This window comes from Temnothorax curvispinosus, unplaced genomic scaffold (assembly GCF_003070985.1).
Source record: "Temnothorax curvispinosus isolate PA1 unplaced genomic scaffold, ASM307098v1 QBEX01006657.1, whole genome shotgun sequence".
NCBI lineage: Eukaryota > Metazoa > Arthropoda > Insecta > Hymenoptera > Formicidae > Temnothorax > Temnothorax curvispinosus.
In genome coordinates, this window is record NW_020216437.1 from 460,850 (window position 1) to 483,257 (window position 22,408).

Here is a 22,408-nt window from a genome sequence, read left to right on the forward strand (position 1 = left end):
AGATTTGAATTGTATTATATGGCCGTTTATTGATTAACAAACCAAAACCGGAGTAGATGGCAAATGCTACAAGTGCGCTTTATCAATCACGACTGTTGTCATACGCGCGGAAACTCATTTATTTTCAGGTATAGAGCGGCGACGCGTAAATAAATTGCATATTACACTCTTTGACGTTACAGCAGCCTTAAAATTATAAATGTAACAGTTCACTCTTATTCTCTCCAACCCCAATGACCAGAAATAATTAATATTTTTATATTTGTAATTGTTGAAGCAATTTTATATATATATTGCTGCAGCCTAAGGCTACATTTTTTCCCCTAGTTTCATTGAAAATGCAGCCCCTAGTCTCACGAGACGATAACTATCGGAAATGTCTGATTACGTCTTCATGCAGGGTACGTTATGTGTTCGCATCGGATCGTTTAACCTTTATAGGATCGAAGGGCAGGGTAGTAACACATTCAGTTCGCGTCGGCGGTCTAACCTATCGGCTTGCTATTTTTTTTTTTACGAACGAACGAGATGCCTGTCAACATCATATACATGGTGTGTACCAAGAAATGTTTTTCTCAAACATGTATTTCTAATAAAGTCAATTTTTTTAAAAAAAGTTTAACGCTAGTAATTCAATTGAGGCAAAGTATAATTGAATTAAACGTTTGATCTCTCTAATGGACGTGATGTGCATATTTACACCAATTGAATTTCTTGACTTTATGATCTACACTGAGAAAAAAAAGTTGTTAACTTGACTAAATATATATTTTTAACTGATTATTATTTTTTTAATTAAAATATTTAAGTATTTGAGAATTACGTCACGTTAGATTTAATATGTCGTATTTAATTTAAATATAGAAATATTTTAATTAAAAAAATAATAATAAGTTGAAAATATTTAGTTAAATTAACAACTTTTTTTCTCAGTGTAGAAACACTTTTACTTTCACGAACAAAAACTACAATAAATATTCTCTCATATTCCACGCGGTGCATATTATAAATAATATTTTTAATACATGTGCGCATTTTAAAATTATGCAATGTTTACTTAACTATTTTTTTTTGGTAAAAATCATCGTCATATAATTTATATTATAGATATCTAAAGTATTTTTTTTATCTTTTTCAATCAATTTTTGATTTACATTATCGGAAAAGAAAGAACATGTATCACTATTTTTCGATGTCATTAGACCTTTCCGCAAATAACTGTCACTTTTGATTTCGCACATTCGTAGTCAATTGCTTCCACGTGTACACTAATGACAAACACGAACTTTGTGCGAAATCACGCGCTCCGGTTGTCCCCGAAGAGAGATGAACGAATGCGGTCGGTGCAACGCTCATTCGAGAAGTTTCGCTCGATTTGCGGTGATCACTGTGTGACGGAAGGGGAAGGAAAGGGGATTATTCACATTTGCGCAACGATATTCACGGTTTTGTGCCTCGCCAAGCGTTCGGAAAATTTACCCTATATACCGGGGAGAGAAAGAGAAAGAGCAGGCATATCCGCGGCAGCTGACGTCATGTTCAACGAACTGTTAGTTAGCCAGTGAACTATACTAATATTGGAATGCGCTTCGAGCCTTGTCAAGTCGCTGGGGGCGCATACGTGTGTGGATGTATCCAACAGCTGCCGGCGGATCTCTTTCGCAACCTCCTTGGTTACATCGTTACCCACCCACGGCGTTACAGCGGAGCGATAAACTTACCTGTTTTCCGACAACTTTTATCCTCTTTCGAGAAATATACGGGTCCGCTGGGAGGCGGGAGATGTTCATAGATTTATTTCGCGAGACTTAATAGATGGCGAGTGACATCGATGCGAAATCAAAGTTTGCGAATAAACGATATTGATTATAACAATTCGTGGAATTCTAGATTAAAGTATCGCGTTAGCGTTAGCAATACGTGGTCGAAGAGGCTCTGGTTAACTATAACAAAAATTAAATAGTAAATAATTTTCGCAAATGCGTGCAATGAGCAGTTAGACATTTAACTTTTAAATTGCAAACTAAATCAAATAAGGAACAAGATTCTACCAATTATTTATAGTCTAAGGTCTATTCGCTTTTCATTTTCTTGAGAACCTATTTCACAAGAAATAACTTTGCGTATATATGTTTATTTTCTGCCAATTATGAAACATCTTACGTAACGATTACAGACACATTATTAGGTAATCATACTTGCCAATCGCCGGCCGATGTCTTTGACAAATATCAGCTTCGACTGAAGCTGACGAAAGTCATTTATCACGCTTTGCTCGTTAAAATGCCTTTAGATTGATAATGATTAATCAGAGATTTTAGTATTAAAACGAGTTCCATTATTCTCGGTGTTGAGAAGAATCCGCGGGTGGGGAGGGGAGAGAGCCAGGTTGGCAGAAAAGGGTTATTAAATACAAGTCGCGAAAAGCAGTGTCAGCTCATTTTCCCCGCGGAAAACTCCTTTCACGCAAAGCATGCGACTAGATATCGTGATTACCGTCACCGCTCGGTGATATATTATACGCCCTGGAGATGTGTCAGTTGTCGAAGCGATCTTTGCCATTGTTCTCGCCGATGATTATTACCAACGGGTGGTCGCCTTCACGATGACGCTGGTGAAGATCGGAGGGGGCGAAGTTATTTGATACTTGACGGCATATAATTACGACAAGAAGAACGATTAATCGAGGCGGTGCGAGCTCAATTGCGTCGCGGACACTGTTGGACCGGAAGTTTGGCATGCAAAAGGAAACGACCCATCGAATTTGGGTCGGCAATTTTCATTAATTACCACTGAGAGCGTTCGAATAAGAACGAGAGATAAATCGACCCAATCATTTTCGAATTAAGGCACACGGATCTTATTCCTTTTTTTAGATTTCAGCTTGAATGAGCCGATTCATTATATATACATAGATTTAGCCGGTGCTAATAAAATTATCTATTCATCAAAATGTCTCCAATAAGACATTATTTCTACTCACTGATAATAATTAATTAAAAAGTGTCTTAACTTTTAACATGAACTTTTAAGTAGTTTAACTTAAAACTTATGTTGCGGTATAACAGTCTTTACAATATAAAGATTAAGAAGCTTATGTTGATATATGCATCAAAGATAAATTTTAAAATTATTCAACAAATTACTTTTCTGAATTACTTAAATACTACGATTTTTTTATTTAAATGGCAAACTTATGATATCTATAATATTCAGCAGAGATGTTTGAAAAATATTTCAATTCAAACAGACGATTTAAATCACTGAATGCGCCATATTATTACTATCGAAGTCTGAGCTTCGAATAACTCGTGAACTAACTTAAAATTTAGACCGATATCTGATAGTCGACGTTAAGAGGCTCACTGACATTTTAATTGGGTTAAACGGCCATATATATAAAACACAAGATATAAAACGTAAAAAAATGAGTAATTGTACGTTAAAAGTACATTATATATATATTATATATATCTTATTTTCTCTCTTTCTTGTTGTCGCATAATTTTAGCATAATATTTTAGTATAACAACATTCCGAATCTTTCGCATTGTCAGAAAATAAATACAGAGAGAAATTGCGTGGTTTTATAATACACTCCGTGCGGTCGTTCTGTGAAAAATATTGTCTCGTGTTACGCGAGTGTTTTATCCGGAAGAGTGAATCGGCATATTCATTGAATTAAAAAAGCAAAGTTAAAATATCGCGTAACGTAATGTATATTCGTGGTATGGGAGAACGGGAAAACGCGGCATATTATTTATTCAATTACGGTTCTCGTTCTCGTTTTCCACTATGATTTACAAGCGTGTACAGTGATAATCAGTTGCGAATAATTTATATACATGCGATGTAGGTATTTTATTTGTATTTTACTTTTAAATAACTTCTTAAAATATTTATCATAATAGATATTGAATGGTACCAAAAATATTTTAATTTCTTTCACAAATATAGAAAATGTTGATTTCTTAACAAATAATATAACAGCTATTTAATTGCGCACGTTTTACATTAAAAATTGAGGCAAATCAAATTAATGCGGATTCAAAGAGCAAATAAATAAAATTTTTTTGCTAATATTAATTTTATAATTATTAAAATAAAATTGCAAAAATTTTTATTAAAAAAAATATTTATTGCTACGAATGACGATTTTCTTTTCGTGGAGTAAATATTGTGTGAGCGGAAGAGAGAATAATAGACTCACCTACGATAGTGATGAGTATAAGGAGACAGAGCACGATAGCTCTCAAGATGATCGGTACATCGATGAAGACTGGATTTTCCACAGTTGCGTTCGCGGCTTGATCGACGTGAGCCTCCATTACGGCTGAAGTGTATTTTCCGTCTTCAGTGTTCGCTATTCATCATCTGGTTAAATAATGTATCATGGTCCGCATTCGTTAGAGCGGGTCCGCAGCTTTTTTCATCGTTTTCGACAAAGGCGGAGTCAACACCTGGCCGATAAACGCCGGTTACTCGCCTCGTACGCTTCCATCCCTATCTCAGACTTTCTCGCAGTTTTCATTTTCTGCAATTTTCTGCTCCGAGACTCCCTGGACTTTGAGGTGTAGATTTTTTTTGTGGGATGTCAGAGTCCTTTCGTACGTACGGTTCTGAAATAGCAACGTGGAAAAAGCTTTCGTTAAAATGCTGCTTTCATAGATGATCTTATATTGAAGAAAAATACTTACTTTTCTCGCTGACAAATGTAATGGCAAACACGATAGTAAAATCTTTACTTTTGCGAGGTCTCATTATAACATTCTGACATCTGACAATTTATCTAGAATTTTTCTCTAAATTTTTTCTATGGATTTTGTAATTTTTAAAAATAATTTTTAAAATTATTAATAATATTTAAATATAGAAAGGCTCAATCGTCTACGATATAGCGTAATTGCGATATTGAGTTTCGTGTTAAATATGTTTCAAAGGAATTATGGGACACGCACGATCGAGAGAATATGCGAGGTGTCACGTTTATGGTAGCCCGCGAAACCAATGAAATTGGAACAATCGATCGACAATTATCGGGATTGTAACGGGCAACTACCACAATCGACTTTGATAATGAATCCACGGGGTTGTGCGAAAAATAGATGCGTTTACAACAAACGCCAGTCGTGAGATTGCCTTAGGAGGTCTCGTATTCACTCTATTAAATTTTCCAATAGTGTCGGAACGTTTCATTAACTTGAATTCACCGGAACCTACTCGCCATTTGGTTTAAACTGATTGAATTTCCAGACGAATAGCATTCACGTTTGATAGCAACGCCAATACATCGTAACGAGTTCACTGTTTTTCTGTGGTTTGTTGCGCGATTTTATTATTTCGATGAATTACAAATGATTTTATCGGAATGTGAATTTTCGATAAAATTAGTCTGAAAGTTCATCTTATTCTCTTCTGTTTAAAATTCCAATTTAAAATTTTACCTTATGTGCACGTTATATGAAAATTTGCATTGGAATTAAAAAGTTGAAATATGATAACTTTGATATTTTGCATTATTAGAAAAGAGAAAGATCAAATCTCTCTGATTTGTTTCTTAATTTTTAAGTTTAGCTTCTTTTTTTGTGATATAATTTATCAAGGCACTTTTTAAGATATAAAACTTTTGTACGTGTATCTGTATGTTCTCGTTGCTACCCAACATTAATCATATATACGGCAATATATACGATAAAAAGGCTAAATACATTCTCATGAGGAAAGTCGACATTTTTCTTGCGGCAATGCGAAAAATTTGTCTCATAGTAATTGTTGCCACAATGGCTTTTTGCACGCGCGACCGACTGCCAAGATCTAAAAGTTTTATTCCCATCGCATATATGACGCAAATCCCACGTATTCCCTGCCAGCAACCAAAAAGTGTCCGCCCTACGGCTCTCTTCCTCATCACCATTTTTCGGTGCTCGCCCGTCCGGGGAGTCGAAAAACAACCGTTCTTCCACGATAGAGAAGTATCTCCCAACTTTCTAACAGTCAGCGTCGCTCGAAGAAAAAGCCCGGGAGCGCGCAAAAGCGTGGCGTCCGTTCGTGGAAACTTCAAAGGGGGATAGGAAAAAACGCTTCTGTACGATCGAAGAATAAAAGCCAATCAAACGGACTTTCGTAGATGCTATGTACCGTTTTTAATACTTAAACCAACGAAGCCTTGTGCGAATATCGATTCGTCAGCGCTTAACGAGCTTCGTAAATCGTATTCGGTATCGACCGCTTTTACTCTCAGCTTCAAGGAAGGCGTTTATTCTCGTTTGTTATAGTATGTCTATCATTACCGTACAACAAACAATAAGTATCTGGTTTCGTTAGTTATGACTATTGGAAGTCACGAACAAATAGAAATAATGGAGAAAAATATGAAAAAATTCTATAAAAAGTAGAGTATTTAATATGCGGACAAAAATATGTATTTTAACTTTTTATATTGTTATAAAACAGCATGCAATATTTTATATATTTTATATACATATATATTGTTATACAATAGACACGGACAATTTACTGGTAGGACGTGGTAAGTGCATCAGCGAAGTAACTCTTGAAATTTCGTTTTCTTGGCGATTCACATCTTAGCAGGATATAAAAATTGCATTTTATAGCCCTATAAAATCTTCTTTTCCACAATAACGTGAGAATGCCTCACGAATAGCCGATCGGAGAAAAAACGATTTTGAACATTACATCAGGAAATTCGTGTGTCTCGTAGAAACGTTGTTCCGCAATGAAATATTTTATTTATTCAGAAAGAGAAAGAGAGAGAGAGTGTGTGTGTATGTGTGAGAATTAATTCAAATTTCAATAATGGAAAACAGATTTTGTCCCATTGTATAAAGCAATTTTTATATTTTACTAAAAAACCGCTGAAACGCGAAGGGATTTAGAAAATGCGAAAGAAAATAAAAGGAAAATCCTTTATTAAAAATGCAAACGTAAATTATTTTTAAACGCTTATTATAATCTAAAAATAATTATTTAACGTTTAAAAGAAAACTTGAAAGAAAAACATTTATCGATTTTGGAAATCGTTGATAGAATATTTATCGAAATATAAATTGAATTTATCTTGATTTAATCAAGATTTAATAAAGACTTAATCAATCTACAATCATAAAGAGAAAAATAAAATATTATTTCTATGATAACTATAAAGATACACGATAAAAGCAACAAATACAATTCCTTCTACTAGATCGTTATAAAAATTTGTTATTCTCCAAATCATTCCATTAATCTGTCGCGTGCGATTTTATCAGAAACTACAAATCATGCAAGAAAAATCTGCTCGATGAATTACGATTAGTCACGCGTTACAGTAGACATTGTTCGCGCAATAGGCCGGAATTGTGCGAATACTCGCGGTGGTCGTTTGCACTATACCGGGAGTCATCGACCAAATCTCGTCGTATTTGGGCCAAAATTGAAAGTGCAGGCACACGTAGAAGCCCCTGCGAGAGGCGCGTGTATATACATTTCACAATAGCGGATGCATTTATCACGAGCAGAAAACTGCGGCTCTCGGTCGTGCTCGAAACTCCATAAATTCCCTGCCGTTAGTAGAAAATGGAGGAGGGGAAACATCCACGCTAAGGTAGAGGAGGAGGAGGAGGAGGAGGAGGAAGAGGAGGAGGAACGAGGGAGAATCGACACGTCGGAAATCTATTTCTGGGGAAAGAAAAGCCGGGCAAACTGTTACGCGATTAAATCGCGAGTTGCCAGTAGAGACCTTTGAAATTCACGATCGTTTGCCTTCGATTTAAGGCGGCCGAATCTCGTCGACGAAGACGTCTCCTTCACGGTTCTTCTTCTTCTCCCGGCTTCCCCTCGGCCGGCAAAGAAACGCGTTAACGAGGGACTGATCTCTTGTCGGAGAAGTAAAAAGGTTTACGTGGCTTTAAAGTTTATGACCAGTCACATAGGCAAAAAGCTAACGGTGAATTTTTTTTGAAAACAGTGCTTTTGACAGTTTGAAGGGATCTTAATATTCACAATCTACATGCTGTGTGTGATTTTTTTAAATAAAATAATATGTGGACACACAGGGCGAAATATATATAAAATATCTGCAGGTTTTTGTTAAAACTTATGATAATAATTAAGGAAAATATAACCACTGAGAAAGAGATATTTCATTAATCTGAACGTAATCAATATTATTTCTTTGTGATACCGTTGATACAATGCATTATTTGCATCTATAATAATTTGGGATTTATTCTTCACAAATATGTATGTATATAATAATCGCGAAATATACAAGAAGTGTTTGGCAGGGAATCAAGTTCAGATATGTCATAAATCGCTGCAGACATGTAAGTTTCCGTTGTTCTGCACTCTTTATATACTATTTTTTTTTCTTTTTCATTAGAAGATCTGCCGCGAAATTCAGAAATAAAACTAGATTTCCTTGTAAGTGAAGTGCACCTAGTATTTACGACGCCATAGCGTCGTCCATTATCCGGAGTTCCTACTGCGTTCCATTAGTCCCGTGTAACTAACTTCTTCAGCTTCCAAGGATTTCACGCTGAACCGTGCTTATAGGATCAAAAGATTAGGTCCACGCGTTACGCCCGATATATATAAAGTATGCGACGGGGGGAAACTTTAAACTTATCCGCAAATCCGGAGAGGCGCTAAATTTTGTTGTACCGTCACCGATTTTCAAGTGCTAAAACGATATAGTTATTTGAAACAATAAAAAAATAGACGAGAAAAAATGAACCAGTGAAAAAAATTGGAAAAATAAATCTATGAGGAAAAAAAAGAAAACTGGACTTTATGTATAACCGGGCAGCACCGAGTGATAGTGTGCATTCCGCGCATTACTCCTTCAGTAATTTAGAAAATGTTTCCGTTCTAATATTGAAATATGCAAAAAGTATGCGGCTACAAAGGTTAAGTGAAAAAAAGAACGTGATTGATTTTCTATAAATTTTACGAACAGTTATATATACGGTTTTTATAAGTGGAAACGGTAACGAAAACGTACGTATAGTTCGGTAGAGAGCGACAAGCGAACAAAACTTGTAACGGCGAATTGCATCCGTATATTTGATACAGAGATTCAATATTTGGACGCAGCCAGATTGTAAGCATACGCAAGTGCGGGAGTGATATGCGTCTAAAAGAGAGATGTTGTCGTTTCAATCAAAACCGACAGACAAGGGCGGATGCATCGCCGACGCGACTGACACTTGTGTACAACGATCCCCAATATTGCTAAATTTCCGCCCATTGACGACCGTTTGTTTTTGATAGCTATATACCAGCATAGGCGTTAATCTTGTTATCGCCGGTCGACATTCATCCGAGACAAGCTTCAATCGCTTCTGTATATACATATTAGTTTTTTTCGTTGAGGGTTTGGTGATTACACGTCAGTATCCCGAGTGTCAATGCATTCTATTAAAATATCTTTGAATAATGACAATAAATATTAATTTTTTATTGATTAAATATTGAATGTAGATGTGCTTTGTTAAAATTTTACTGCATTGTATCTTTCAAAGTTCATTTGCTGTTATTATATTAATAAAATGAGATTTTTGTGGAATAACGAATAATATTAAGTATCACTAAACTTTTAAAATCATTAAAGTACTGCCATATTGCGTACATTAGTTGAGTCTATACTTTGATTGAATTTATTATAACAAAGAAATCGGAATGCTGTCAACATATTAAAATTTAATAACAAACTAAGCGTATAGTTTGAAAGAATAATTGATATCACGCTTAAATTCCTTATCGTCATTTTTTATTACATTTTTGATTAGCGCTGCTCTGATGCATTATTAAACTCCTATCAATCTCAATTACTATATCGCTTGAAAAATTTCAGTCGTAGTAATTTGCGAGCGAACAATAATGCTAATACGCCCTCCTGTTTGCATTTGCAACCAAATCCGTAATTATGTACATAACTCGCAAACTACTATCTGTCAATGAATCATCGCAATATTTGTCGACTCATTTGCGACATTGAGTAAACGAGCTCGCTGTGACAAATTACAAAATGAATGTATATTTCTCGTTTCTCGTTGTAAATCAAATATTTTACATCCGAAACACGATTCTTGAAGCGAAAAATGATCGTTCTGCACATCACAGATTTTAAATATCATTAATTCCATCTATGTAACGCTCTTTAATTTATTGAAAGTATATTAAATATTATCTGTTAATCTATTGATTATATTGCATTAATTGAAGTAATATAGATTTGTTATCTCATTAGTAATTTGTGACAAGATGAGTAACACAGTTATTATGATATAAGCTATATGTAAAAAAGGAATGAGCTTTATTCTTTCGAAATTACTTTAGCGTGATCTTGTCAGGTCGTTTAAGTGAAGTGACTCGTTAGTTGGGCCGCCGCTCTTGTCATTTTATATCAGCTGTATAGTCATTTACTTCCATTTAGTCGCACCGTCGCTGTAACTTTGAATCCTTCGATCTCGCTGTTGTTCGAGTTATGAGATTAAGGGTCGGCAATACCTAGGTCAGCCATCTTGGATTATGACGTCAGAAGCGGAGAAATATATACGCGAACGATTCTTGCGATTTACGTTCTACATAAACGACTTTATGTCGAGTAAACCGATACATCATGGTTTCCCCGGAGAAATAGTGAATTGTATACGGAAACAAGACATCTCAGGGAATGCAGAATATCTGTTGGGTATTATTATATCATGCTCTTAAAAAAACTGACGTTTACTTGTTCACGCGAGAGAGAATTGCCTTTAGTTTCGGAAATTGATTAATATTCATGCAGTTTCGAGACTGTAGTGTGGAAGGCGTTAATGTGTCACAGGTCGGCAGGTTTCGCTTGGTGATAATATAAAGCGCAGAGTTTTATGCTATATTCAAGAAGAACCTCCCGTAAAATTAGTTAATAACACGTGAAACAACCTTAGTTTATTTTAACGGATTTTTATGGTCCATATAAATTCATATCGATTTTATTCTTGTTAAGGAGAGTTTTATGATAGCATATTGGTTCTTACGCCAGCATTATTATGAGATTAAAATGAATAATAATTTTCACATTATGTTTAACAAACTATATTAGAAAGCAAGGTAGAGTGCTGAAGGATATAATTTTCTACAAAAATTAATTTAAATTGAAAAAATAAATACATATACAAGTATAAAAATATTTCTATTTCAAGAAAAACTGAAATCATAGAACTTTTATTATGGAAATTGAATTTAAAAGATTTGTAAATGGATATTAATGGAAAATTGCAATGAAAAAAGTATTTGTAAAGTTTAATATTATATGAGTGAAACGAGTTGTACCGCAATGAATGTTTAATGACATTCTAAGTTATATTCTCTGTATATAGAAAGCGCTATTTTTCGAGCAAGAGAACGGGGAGAACAAGGAAATGTGACTTTTTTCGCTTACGATAAAATACCTCTAATGCAATTGAATATATTTAATTTATTATAAAAGCAAAAAAGAAATACATTTAAACAAAAGTTTTATACAAGTATAATTCGAGTTATTTGAGCTTAAAAAATTCGGAATATTAAATATTGTGTTGAAATAAAATGCGAAGGGCTATGTAAGATTTAAAAGCAGAAAATTCACAATATTTTTAACTTCTTTGAACAAATATGTTTTAATGTTTTTGAATTGCAAGCGACACATTTTCGATATTTCGCTCCATGTAGAATATACGATCTTTCCTTTTGAATTATTGAGTGAATAAAATAAATTGCTTCTGCTATTAGAATGCATAAATCGTATGCTTAATCTTAGCCGCGGTTTCTGGATTGCAGTACATTACACTGTACTTCGGTACTATGTTCCGTTGGGAATGATATTCGACATTTGCAATAATGCGGCGCGAGATGTTGGAATTTGCACTGTAAATTTCAAAGGCTCGTTTCGATGTTCAAAGGCGTGTCGTCATACATTATTGCAATGGCGAATATGCCGCCCAAGGGAGTGCTGCTGCGTCGGTATCGCAATAATGCACGTCGCTACAACTTTTGGCATTATTGTAATGTTCCACCTTCGCCTACTTGGCTCACATCCACTTTCTTCGTATTCCTGTAAGGGACACATCGCTGATTTAAAATATTAATGTTTATTACGAACATTTGCGTAATGCTCCGTTCTGAGTGCGTGTCCCTTTTCGCTTTTGTACATGTAAGTCTCTAAAGTATTCTATTTTATAAGACAAGTTTTGCCGACGCAAGTCTCCGAGATACTTTAAGAACTACGGAAACAACAGTCAAGAAGTGCATGTACTTATCTTATACTGTTAAATTTGTTCTGCTGCATCTTCAGGAATTTAGAAACTTTTATATAAAATGTTTCGAATATGTTTCAAAAAGCTATTTTATAAATTACAATAATACATATCTATATATTTGATTGTAATACAATCTCAAAATCTTAATAAATGTAAAATTTTATATTAATATTTCGAATAATCTATTAAATATTAAATTGGCTTTTTAAACTTTATTCGTGCGCAATCAGACATTATTTCAAATAAGATCGATACTCAAAAGAATAAAAAACGCCAATTTTTGTTAAGAACTAGAGTTCAATCTCATAACGCCCTGCTATAACAACGCTTTATCAAAAAAGAAGAAAGAAGGTTGTAAAACCGATAGAAACGTCTCGTTAGTGTTCGCCAGTGTTTTATGGAACCATACGTACATTCAAGGCCTGTGCATTCTCAGGGATATTTTCGTAGCACATATCCGGCGGAATATGTCCATCGCATAACTTAAATGGAATTCCTGATTGCAAAGATCATGAAAGAAATTGGTCGGTACCGACGAACCATTCCGTTCAGATATGAAAATTTTTATTAAAGTGCATATTACGAAAAGAATGCAGCGAAAAATATTACGAAATATTCCACGCGCGTTGGAATAAGACTTTTACGATGTACGGTTCTCGTTTTTTTTTTATCTACGAATAAACAATGAAAATTAGCACGTGTATAATACGTTCTGCAATTTTTTAAATATAATAAATGCCGATTAAACATTTTGTCTACTTCATAAACAGGGGAATGTATATATTAACACTCGAGAGTATTTTAATTATCTCACTTAAATTTAACAAGAAATTCATTATCACTGCATCTTGTATAAGAATAGGCGGTACTCCAATGCCATTGGCTTTTGCTTTTGTGCCGGATGGCAAAAGGGCTCAATCAGAGCGCGGAGGTACGGTGAAATTAAACAGCCGTACCGCGGCAAGTGCTTGGTCGCAAAAGAGTTAAACCGCGCGCTCATTGCATACGAGTGCATCTCTATTCATCGTGAAAGCGGCGAATGCGCGCGATCGTTACGCGGGCGGTTTCACGAGTTGGTGTATTCATGATGCGATCGTGAATGCACAACCAAGCAGTCCTTTTTTATGATATCTGTTTAGAGATCTGTTTATAGTGCAGGCAACACAATTAGCGGAGACAAGTGAAATATATTCGCCAAGTAAAATGTTCCATCCTAATTAAACGCGCGCTTTCTTCCCTTTGACGTGATAATTAACGTTATACATTACGCGCCAGCGGTGGTGACCGTTACATTTTCTCTTGTACGTACGCGTGATGCATATAGAATATTAGATGTTGGAACTATGTGGAAATGACGAGATGTGCAGACGCATTAGCGAAAAAAATAACGAGAAAAGGAATGACCGCAGTTCGTCGTCACGCGTTTCGGTTTATTTCGAGTAAACGAATTTGCTACGTTTTATTACAAATGTATTAACTCGCCATCAAATTGCAGCCCGTGTCCTCAAATGTGTAGTAGTATTTTTATCGTCGTTTCGTTCAATTTTCGATTTCTCCCTTCGGAATACTCTACTTTTCGAAATGAGTCAAAGTGTCGCTGAAGATCGATCATGTTGTGTGTGTTTCCTTCCTTCGTAGTTGTTAAGTCAAAGATTTAAAATTCTAGTTTAGTCGTTGTATTTGCGCGTTACCAAAATTAATTTCAACAAATTGATACTGCATTGTGCGCAAAATAAAAAAAAAAAACACGATTGTAAAATTTATGGTCGTCAGATTACTTTTAAAACGTGAAATTTCTGAATATGGAGAATACAAAACGCTGTGTCCCTTGCATATGCAAGCAACAACTGGATCGATCGAAAAATATCGCCCGGCGATTTCTTTCGTGTCTATTATAAATTTTGGGAAGGAGAGATGAACACGGTTTAAGATTGATCGACCATATGGATAGGATGTTGCGCGATCGTAAATTCTGCTCTGTTAACTTTGCGTTTAAATCATTCGCGTCAAATACAGCACCCAAACGTTTCTCCGAAAAAGTCTGGCAGATAGATCGAGCAGTCGCATAGGACCGAGCCCTGAACGTACCTTTCATGTATGGATATTTTATCGTTGTGCGATATTTTACATTTTCCATAGTAACAAACGTTCTCACGATCTTTCACAGTTGAAGTAAACATTCTTCTTTGGCGTGATCATCCACATTTGTACATATATTTCAAGACTATTTTTATCTAGGTGATATATCTCATCGAAATTATTATTAGTACGGAGCTATTCGACACGTTACATTACGTTATACGATACGGAAAATGTAATTAAGCGTGTTCATTAATTAATTAAGAAAGCGTGCCGAAGAATTATGTTCTGGCTTGCAAGAGTTAATTGGATATTTTAGATGCCCGCGGGACGTTATCAAGAAATTATCGAAGTCTCTATAAAATAATATCATTACACTTTAGCTCACAATTAATTTACTTCGAATGACGCCAATTTTAGTCTCTCATCACCCTGATTCTGCGGTGTACGTTCAACAGGGATCGAGTTTAAGCCCGTGCTGATCCTGGGCTTAGCAGAGTCCGCGAGTAGGTTAAAATTAATCTCGTATGTCTATGCGATTTGATATACATGCCGCTAATTTAGCCAGATACGCGCAACGGCTCGAAACTTTGCTGTTAAATCATCCAACTACATTTATCGGGGCGTCCGCGAGTCAGATTGAAGAAGGCATTGCAGGTTCTTGTTAAACGCACATAGCACCAAGTTAAATTTTATTATCAGTGGAGTGTACTATTAGGAAAATCGTATATTAACGAGGCCTGATATTTGCATTTTTATAATAAATATATTTTTGTATTTACTTATTGTTTATTAATTATAAAATTATTTTTATCTTTCTCGTAAAAAAACTTATCTATTTTTATTTGTTTTTAAATATAAAATTATTTATATTTTCTTAAAGAGACACATATCTATCGTGTGTAACAGTATATATTATAGAGATACGAGATGTACGTTGAGAATAATTTGAGTCATAAATCGTCGTCCTTGAGAAAAGAAAGAAGGTATTTGCAGCTTTTTTGCGAGAACGAGCGAATCTTTCGCTTTTAAATCAGGTGTAGAATATTTACTCGGGAATTGAAAGGTCCCCTTGAATAATTCCAAATGCTACTGGTTTCAACATTTTTTTCTGATATTTACCCATTTACTTTGTCGTGACCTAAATACCTGCCTACGTTCCGTCGCGGACTCGGTTCGGGAATAGATAAGTATGCATGAAGTTGATGCAAATCATCTTTGAGGGTCAACAGGTACAGGATCAATTTGGGATAACCGAGAATAATTATAAGCATCAGCAGTAATTTAGCGCGACGGGTGGTAAATTCCATTTCAAGAGGTCAATAAAATCACTTTTTTATGACAAAATAATTGCACAATGACGAAAACTGTCTTTTTATTTTTTCTTTTAAAATTTGCTCGAATTCTGAACTTATTATATAAGAACTTCTAATATTAGTTTAAGACTTTAAGATAATATGGCTCGATGACGTGAAAATATTTTATTATAATTTAACAAATTAATAATATTACGCTACATTACTTGCATTAATTTTTGATATTTTATATAAGATTTATATTTCAAATTATAATTTTTATTTTTTAATACTTAATATTGAAAAGATATTCTATTTAGGGCTAATCTATTTAAGAGAATATAGTTGGTTTTGTATCTTAGCAGCATTTATCGCTATTTGTACGATTATCTTCACAGAGAGGAATAGAATCGGCGTGTACGGAGGTAATTAATACAATTTATTTCGGGATGCATCGCGCACTAAGCGAATTGTCTCAGTTGCGGAACCCGTTATTATTCGACCAAACCGCACGAGGTCGATACAGTGGGGACGACGTGAAATAAACATTATTTATTGTGCAAGACATTCATGAAGGCTTAATACAATGCAATGCAATATACATATATGTATATTTCTTGGGGAGAGCTGAAAACTTACGCACGTGTATCCTACATTCCATTCTGCAATGTGAATGGTTACTCCAACATAGGGCGAACCTTTTAGACTCTGGACCGTATATCGCTATATTGTTCCACATTGTTTCTTATCATTCTGAACGTGTCTAGAGCGAATATCGTGAGTTTGGATCGCCCGCGGACATTGCGAGATATTGGTAAATGTAATTTCATGTTCGAAGATTATAGAGATACAGCGGAATAGCGACGAAATCTGAATTTTGTGTCAATTATGAAGCGTCGCGATAATAGGCAACACATCGTATCTTTCCGTAAAGATGTGCTAACCTAATATTGCCATACTTTTTGTAAAAATATAAGACTGAAGACATTATCCATTTTATTCATTTTATAGTTCGAAAAGATAAAGTTTCATAAAATTAACGCGGAGAGAATAAGAAGAACAAAGAAAATTAAAAGAGGAAGGGAAGCAATATTGGTTCCTATATATAGTTTAAATATTATATTAGGGATGGTAGATAATAAAAAACAATGAAATAAATTAAAAATATTTGCTCTACTCCGAAGGGAGAAGTTTTGAAAGCTAAGAGAAGCGGCAAGAAAAAGCATGGTAAAAAATGGAAAGCACTGCTATTGCTTGCATTTTGTATGCTTTCGCGTGACGCGAGGAATGTAAAGAGCGTACCGTCCGTATATCGCGTGTCGCGTATCGTCGTAACATTAAAAAGGGAAATTGCAGCCGGTATGCTCGAAGGATTCGCTCGCGGATCGTAATGTGAACAAGTGACACCCGCGAGGAAAACCTTTGCCAACCGACCTCCTAGGCCCGACACCGAGGGTTCTTTGTTTGCGAGTCAAACTTCCGGCGCGCCGTTTGCCCAAGGTAAATGTTAAAAGTTTCATTCGTGCGTTAAGAAACCTCATTGCAAACGGCGAAATAAAACGTACAAACTTTAAATTAAATCCAACGGGACATGTAGATCCGACCTTGCCTAGGCGTACGACGTAGAAATTGGATGGCGAACTCCGCCAGAGTTCTCACGAGTAGATCACAGTTTCCGCAATACCCAGGTGTACGTTAATTCTGGTGTATCTTTTATGAAGTTCATTTAAGATGGGGCTCTGTGTGATGAACTAATAATATCCGCAAGGACAAAATTTTCTCGTTGCATTTTCACGTCCGATATAAATCGGATTCATGACTCGTCGGTTCTTCCGCCGTTCCGCTCGGCTATTCAAGTAGTAAAAGACATCGCGCGTCAGACAGAGCGCGATTCATTTTATCCGTCCGCTGTTCTCTCGTTGTCTCGTCTTTTTTCTTTCCAACTGAATACAATATAAGCCATATAAGGCGTGAAATGGATCGAACGTGGACTATTGAAACCGGGATAACCAAATCCGCATCAATATTAATTATCCGCACTGACAGAAGTCTAGATTTATTGGCAAAAACTGACGTACTGCTCAGGTTACGTTTGGCTGACCTTTAAAGGTTGCGTCTGTTTTCTGTTCTCGGTTAAAAAAAAAAATATCTATCCGGATATGTTATATTGAATATACCACGAATTGTATTTGTTATGTGGAATAATAGAATAAAACGTAGAAAGATTAATATAAAATGGAAACTAAGAAATCTTTATGTGAGAAGTAATGCAAAATAAAAATTATAATTTTTAAATCTGAGATAAATCAGTTTATGTACGTACGTAGGAAATATAATAATATCGTTAGGATAAAGAGCGATCTGACAATAAAGAGCGATAAAAGGACTGTTTGACGTTCGCCACTGACGAAAAAAGCGATTTCAAGGCTTAGAATTTGGCGATGTCAGTTTATCGGAAATTGCCCTCGTAGATTTGCTACAACTTCTACGTGAAATTGTAAAACTTCAATCCACTTTTTACGAATAAGCGAAATCTTCCAGCGTGACCTAGATTGTTATTGACGTAACATCAAGCGTTATTGTAACGGTCCTGTATGACCAGTCGATCACGAATATTTTTTACGTCAACACGACGCGCCATATCGGCGCGGCGGATTAAAATTCTGCGCATTCGTCGTCATACGAGCATGATTGTGATTTTCAGATACCTACTCGAGTTATATCACGCTGGCTTTAAAGCTTTGCTTTTCCTCCCTCGGCTTTCCCCTTTACTTTACGTGTGATGTTTATTGTGCGATAATTTTTGTTTAATTTTAAACGGGATATTGTTATATTTTTATAATATTACAAATGTTATAATTTTTTACTACAATATTATCTCGGTGCTACGACTACAATTTGTTATTAAGATTTGAACGTATATTTTAAAGTTTTATTATAATTTTCTATATGTGTTCTGCAATAGTGAGATAATATTTATACATTTAATCAGCTTTGCAGAGACATAATTTATATTACGAAGCAGATATTAAATAATAAAAACCGTAACGTTAGCTAGAAATGCATACGACAGTAACATGTTTGTACAATGATATACAACCCTAAACGCGGTGCTACTTCGATGTGTTAGTACAATACAACGGGATTGCGCGCACGCAGTATGCCAAGATTATATGCAGCGGTATTTCGAAATGAGAGTTAAACGCTCGGCAGGTGGTTACTATGTATTCCTATCAGATGCAATCGCAGCTCGTCTGTCATATCTACAGCGCTGTCCATCTGATCCGGACCATTTAATCAAGACCATTTAATCTAAATTTACTTCTGGCAAATATTTTTTTCTGTGCGGTTTTCAAAGGTCTGTCTTTGGCGTGTTGAAAGCGGAAATTAAATGATAGTATCTAAACTAAGAAAAAAGCTGGGCAAAATTAAAAAAAAATAAATAATACGAAAGATTACGCTTTCTATAATCTGCCTCGATTATCTCAATTGTTCTTTTTATACAATGGTTTTATGGAATTCTAATTTTTATGTATAATATAATTTAATGAAGTCTTGCTAACGTTTCACAAGATATGTACAGAGGGTTTCGATGTATTCTACCAGCGTATCGGCCGTCTAATCTTAATTAGGGTCCTCGTATTGTACGGGCGGGCTCGGTAAATATAGTACGTGCGCGCCAAGCACAGTTGATGCTGCTTGTGTTCAACACGACTCAGCCAAATCTGGATCAGCAACGTTTATATGTAACGAACCGTTTACACATCATTTTGCATTCATAGCTAAGCTTCCCCTTCATCAGCGTTATTATTATTATTATGGCCGTATGAAGGGGCACGTAGAATGAAATATTCTAGAGAGAAACACAAGATATATTTCTTCACGCAAAACCCGCGCGAGCCGTTAATATTTAAAGCATAAGTCATTTAAAGTAGGTTTAGGTCATTTAAAAGTAGGTTTCCCCAATTTTCATAGATATCAAGTAGATCAGTAATTAAGAAACTGTTTTGTTATTTGTGATTAGATAGCTCTTCTCGAGATATCTTATTTATGACAAGTGGCTTGTCGATTGCGAAGTAACCACTTAAAGTAAAAGAAGTCGGTCTCCTGCTCGAGACACTGATATAGTATATACGCGAGGAAATTACTATCGCGATGTAAAAGAAAGTCGAATAGGTATTGGACGATGAGTTCGCGTAGGAATACATACTAAGAAGCTCACCAGGCGTTTGAATCTCACTTTGAGACCCTGGATGCTGCGTCTGACGTAGACAGACTGTATCTACCAGGACGTAATTTCCCTCCAAGACACGCGGAAGGGGCAATAAAAACTGACTTTTCGCAAGAGGGTCTGTCGTAACTGAACTAACCGCAAGAATACGTAAATTGTGATAATACAGTTTCTCGCTCTTAATGTTTGTTTTATTACGAAAGGTGTTTCAAATATTAAATATCCGTTTTTCATGGATTCTTTGATTGATGTAAAATTGAAAAAGATACCCAATGGTTTAATTTAAAGATATCCCGCATTACGAATGTATAGGAATTGAAATTATTTGCCAATGTTAAAATTTGAGAAATCATGTACAAAATATATAAATCTCTAATACAGAAAATTCAATATTTTATTTTAACATATATTTATTTAATTTGGATATACATACATATATATGTATATTATATGTATATTAAAATTACATACAGAATTATAAACATAAAACATAATAATAATATTATAATACAAAAGATGATTAAATAATAATTAATGTGCGCAAATTACTCATTACTCATTTATTATTATTACACATAGTTTACTAGTAATAAATTATTTTGATCAACACATGTATGTGGTTATGAAATATTATCGTTATTATTTAACATTAACTGTAAGTCAGAACCGCCAGCCCATTGTAATTTTCTTGAACTATTTCCATCATTGCACGAGATATTACCACCATTGTTTTGCAGCGAGCGAAACGCCATCGTCATTTGTGCGAGAATCCTCTCGGCTTTCTCCCGCTTTTTCATGGACTGTACATCACATTAACCGTTTTTCCTTCATTCTATCTCCTTCTCTTCTTGCATCTTACGGCCGAACATTCCCTCTTGTTGCAATAAAAGCAAATGGAAAGTGCTCGACTATATCTCAAGCTTCTACACGGTGTTCGTAAAGTATGTACGAAAAAAGTACTAAGCAAAGTTTGCATTTAAAAAATGTTCCACTCTTAATTAATGATAAAGTCTCCATGTACATTTTATCTTTAAATTCGTTAGTTAGAAAAGATAAAAATTTAAGTTATTACTTAAATATATCACTTATGTAAGCGTATTCGCTCGTATGTTTATAATTGAAGATTTTTTAAACAAAGTTTATGGTTGAATTTGTATGATAACAAATAATGTTTTACACGAGCACAGTTCAACTTTTATTGCTTATCGATGTGTATTCCGCCTTAATATTTGACTAATATTTGGATTCAAGACAATATTTTCGACGGGTTATCACGTCGACCATAAACGTTATGTAGATTGAAATTGTTATAAATGTACACATATACATCGTAGCGGCAGATCTGGTGACATATAACAACGATGGTGAAGTTCATAACGATTTATCAAGACGTGCGTGCAAGCGACATGTATCGCGCGTCTGCCGACGAAATCCAATTTTCTACTTGGACGTGGTTAAAACGATACGGCGATTAATAACGTCTCGGACAGCTTGAACGCTTCGCCGGGAGGATGGTATTCGACAGTACAAACTCACCACCGGTGACCGAGTCGCGGAATTGTGATCGAGATAAATGCGAGAACGTAGCGGAGAAGAAGAGATATTGTCCCGTCAAGAAAGCCAAGATAAAAATAACTGGCTGTTTTACCGCGAGTGTAAATCGTCACGGCATTGTAATTCTCAAGGATGATATACGTATAGCATATAATATTTGTCCGTGGCCGGTCAAAACTTGATAAGACCAAAATTTTGGGAACGTGTTGCAGGATGTCATATCGCCTTTCTATATAAGCAGCCGTTATATAAGATGTTATTTATGCATGGGATTAAAAGCTCGGGTCGCTTCGCATATAGCATAGTCCAAAATAGATAAGCGACATTATTTCGCGCATCGTTGCATACACAACTTGCAATTGTTCGTGTATATACGAACCTTAGATATGAAGTAATCCTTTTGCTCAGATAATTCTGCGTCTTATCTTCCTTAGGCTGCAGTATTAGTTCTTTGAAGGTGCATTTAATTCCGTTTGTAAGCTCCTTTCTGAATATCCAACTCTGATTGCTAATCTTTCTCTTAAAGAAAGTTGTTGCGAATATCAGTTTCAGACTCGTTTCAATTAATGGAATTTAGTTTCGTTATTTAATTTTGAGATATTTAAAAATTAAATCTATCTGATCTTTTCTTTCCTCTTATCAGAGTCAATTCAAGTGAAATGTCTAAAATTTTTGTCGAGAAGTAACATTTATATATTTATATCGACTTATATTTTTTTCGGCGCGTATGTGGAATTTTACTTTTTACTTCGTAATTTATTTTTGCTGACGTTAAAGGGAATGGTATATCGTGGAGCAACATGATTATTTCAAGCTCGTTTTGGACAAGCTTACATATATACCGAGTGCTTTCAGCTGTGCGAGTCACGAAAATTGAGAGAAAACACTGCCGTCGAGTATACTTTGAAGCGTATACCGATATGGTGGCAAATGTGTACGACAAAGGGTATACACTGGTATACAGCATA

The 22,408-nt window shown here is 35.2% G+C and overlaps 1 protein-coding gene across 5 annotated transcripts in view; it reads right to left on the reverse strand.

Moving 5' to 3' along the window:
* Window positions 1-22,408, reverse strand: part of LOC112456144 (5-hydroxytryptamine receptor 2A-like) — a 103,369-nt gene that overhangs the window by 16,713 nt on the left and 64,248 nt on the right. For 4 of the 5 annotated variants that reach the window (XM_025018500.1, XM_025018498.1, XM_025018501.1 and 1 more), the window contains exon 3: window positions 4,211-4,619. The exons of the other annotated variant lie outside the window; for it this stretch is intronic. In XM_025018500.1, the coding sequence (XP_024874268.1) occupies window positions 4,211-4,328 (118 nt within the window). In that variant the 5' untranslated portion in view covers window positions 4,329-4,619. The remainder of the gene's footprint in view (window positions 1-4,210; window positions 4,620-22,408) is intronic. 5 annotated transcript variants of the gene reach the window in all.